The 1,598-nt window shown below is 37.1% G+C and overlaps 1 protein-coding gene across 1 annotated transcript; it reads right to left on the bottom strand.

The window, feature by feature from the left end:
• Window positions 1-252: 252 nt before the first annotated feature.
• Window positions 253-1,046, bottom strand: LOC131636195 (uncharacterized). The gene is made up of 3 exons (XM_058906841.1): window positions 993-1,046; window positions 627-913; window positions 253-523 (listed from the first exon to the last, which is right to left on the bottom strand). The coding sequence occupies exons 2-3, from the start codon at window positions 785-787 to the stop codon at window positions 304-306; spliced, it is 381 nt and encodes a 126-aa protein (XP_058762824.1). The 5' UTR covers window positions 788-913; window positions 993-1,046; the 3' UTR covers window positions 253-303.
• Window positions 1,047-1,598: the final 552 nt, after the last annotated feature.

The following is a 1,598-nucleotide window of genomic DNA, read 5'->3' as shown; positions in this document are numbered from 1 at the left end:
GTCCCGTTGACTTCGGAACACTTGTATTGATCTAATTAACAAATATATAAAAGCATATGTTTAGATCAATCCCACAAATAAGTAAATATATATATAAATATACACGAATATATATTTAGAACGATCCCACTTACAAATCAACGATGTCCTTCATGGCCGGATAATTGGTCCATTCACCATTTACCGAATTCAGATAATACACGACTTCCCTTATAGGGTTGATAGCAAGCAGCAACCAGTGTGCTCTATAAATAAAAACAATAGGTTATATGAAAATTTTGCTATACACAAAAGAAACAGAGATTAGATGAACAAAGAATGAGAAACTAACCCTACTGGTCGGGTATTATACGCCCAAAGATGCAGACATTCTGTATTGCCGGTGGACATGAATCTATCGACTAATCGCTGTCTAACTGATTCCCGTTCCGAAGCAATTGCCATTCCGCTGCAGTGGGCGGAAGACACGAAACGGAATCTGTTAGACAACGGAGTCCCGCGCAACACTCTGTCATACAACAACCTTAAATAAAAACATAATAAACATTAGATTATTTTCATTGAAATGTGTAAATAAATTATATTGTGGGACTAATTAAATAATATATCGGATGAGTGAATATTACCGGATGTATGAGTGCATGTTAGTGACGCCTAGTTGATCATGCTTAAAAATCTCCTCCAAGTCATCAATTGTAATAAGTGACTTGAATTCAATACCGAAGACACTTTCATCCATAACGATTTCACGTAAAGCACCATCCTTCAAATCGGACATATCAACCATTGTTGCGAGCGTCGACCGGTATCGAGGCACAAAAGCACCGCCTTTTTTTCCCGCTGGCTTCGGAGGACCAGTGGGTGGTACGGTACGAACTTGCTGCGTCACTTGTTGTGACTCCCGAGCGGATGCCTAAAAATCATATAAGTTAGGTAAAATATAAAATCATGCAGATTTAGATTCAGATTAATTATTAACACTTTAAATGTACCTCTTTTAGTGATGCAACGGACTCCTCCTCCTGTAAAATCCCTTTACCCTTAACTGTGGGTTTTATAGGAGCAGTCTAAAATTAAAATGTAAAAAATAATTAATAAACGGTTTAGAATTGACATTTGAAAACTAAATGATTCATAATCGTTTTCAATATACCTCATCACTAATGGTAATGAGCTCTGAGGGCCATGCAACAAATGATCCTATTGCATCTCGCAGCAATGTCGTCTCTGAGACCATGTCAGGTACCGGTAGCATCACATCATGATCTACTACAACATCCACCGATACTTTCAGGTGTCCATCCGGGAACGGTCTATGGTGAAGTAAATCTCCCAAAATGTTGTGCACTTTTCCCTTGCCAACTAGTCGATAATTCGGTTCCGATAAGTATAGTTGGCAAGATGAAATGCCCTAAACCAATAGTAAATATAAAGTCATTATCATTAATAAAATAGAACAATTTAAAAGAAAAAAAATTATAATTACCTCGGGAAATTTCCTTTGATAGTTGATACTAGCCTTATCACTAGTTTCTTTCACCGATGAAGTGTTGCACTTTTCTCTCATATACGCTTCTTTATCTCTTTGCAATTCAGAG

The sequence above is a fragment of the Vicia villosa genome, unplaced genomic scaffold (genome assembly GCF_029867415.1).
Source record: "Vicia villosa cultivar HV-30 ecotype Madison, WI unplaced genomic scaffold, Vvil1.0 ctg.001659F_1_1, whole genome shotgun sequence".
NCBI lineage: Eukaryota > Viridiplantae > Streptophyta > Magnoliopsida > Fabales > Fabaceae > Vicia > Vicia villosa.
This window is presented reverse-complemented; position numbering and strand designations above follow the sequence as displayed.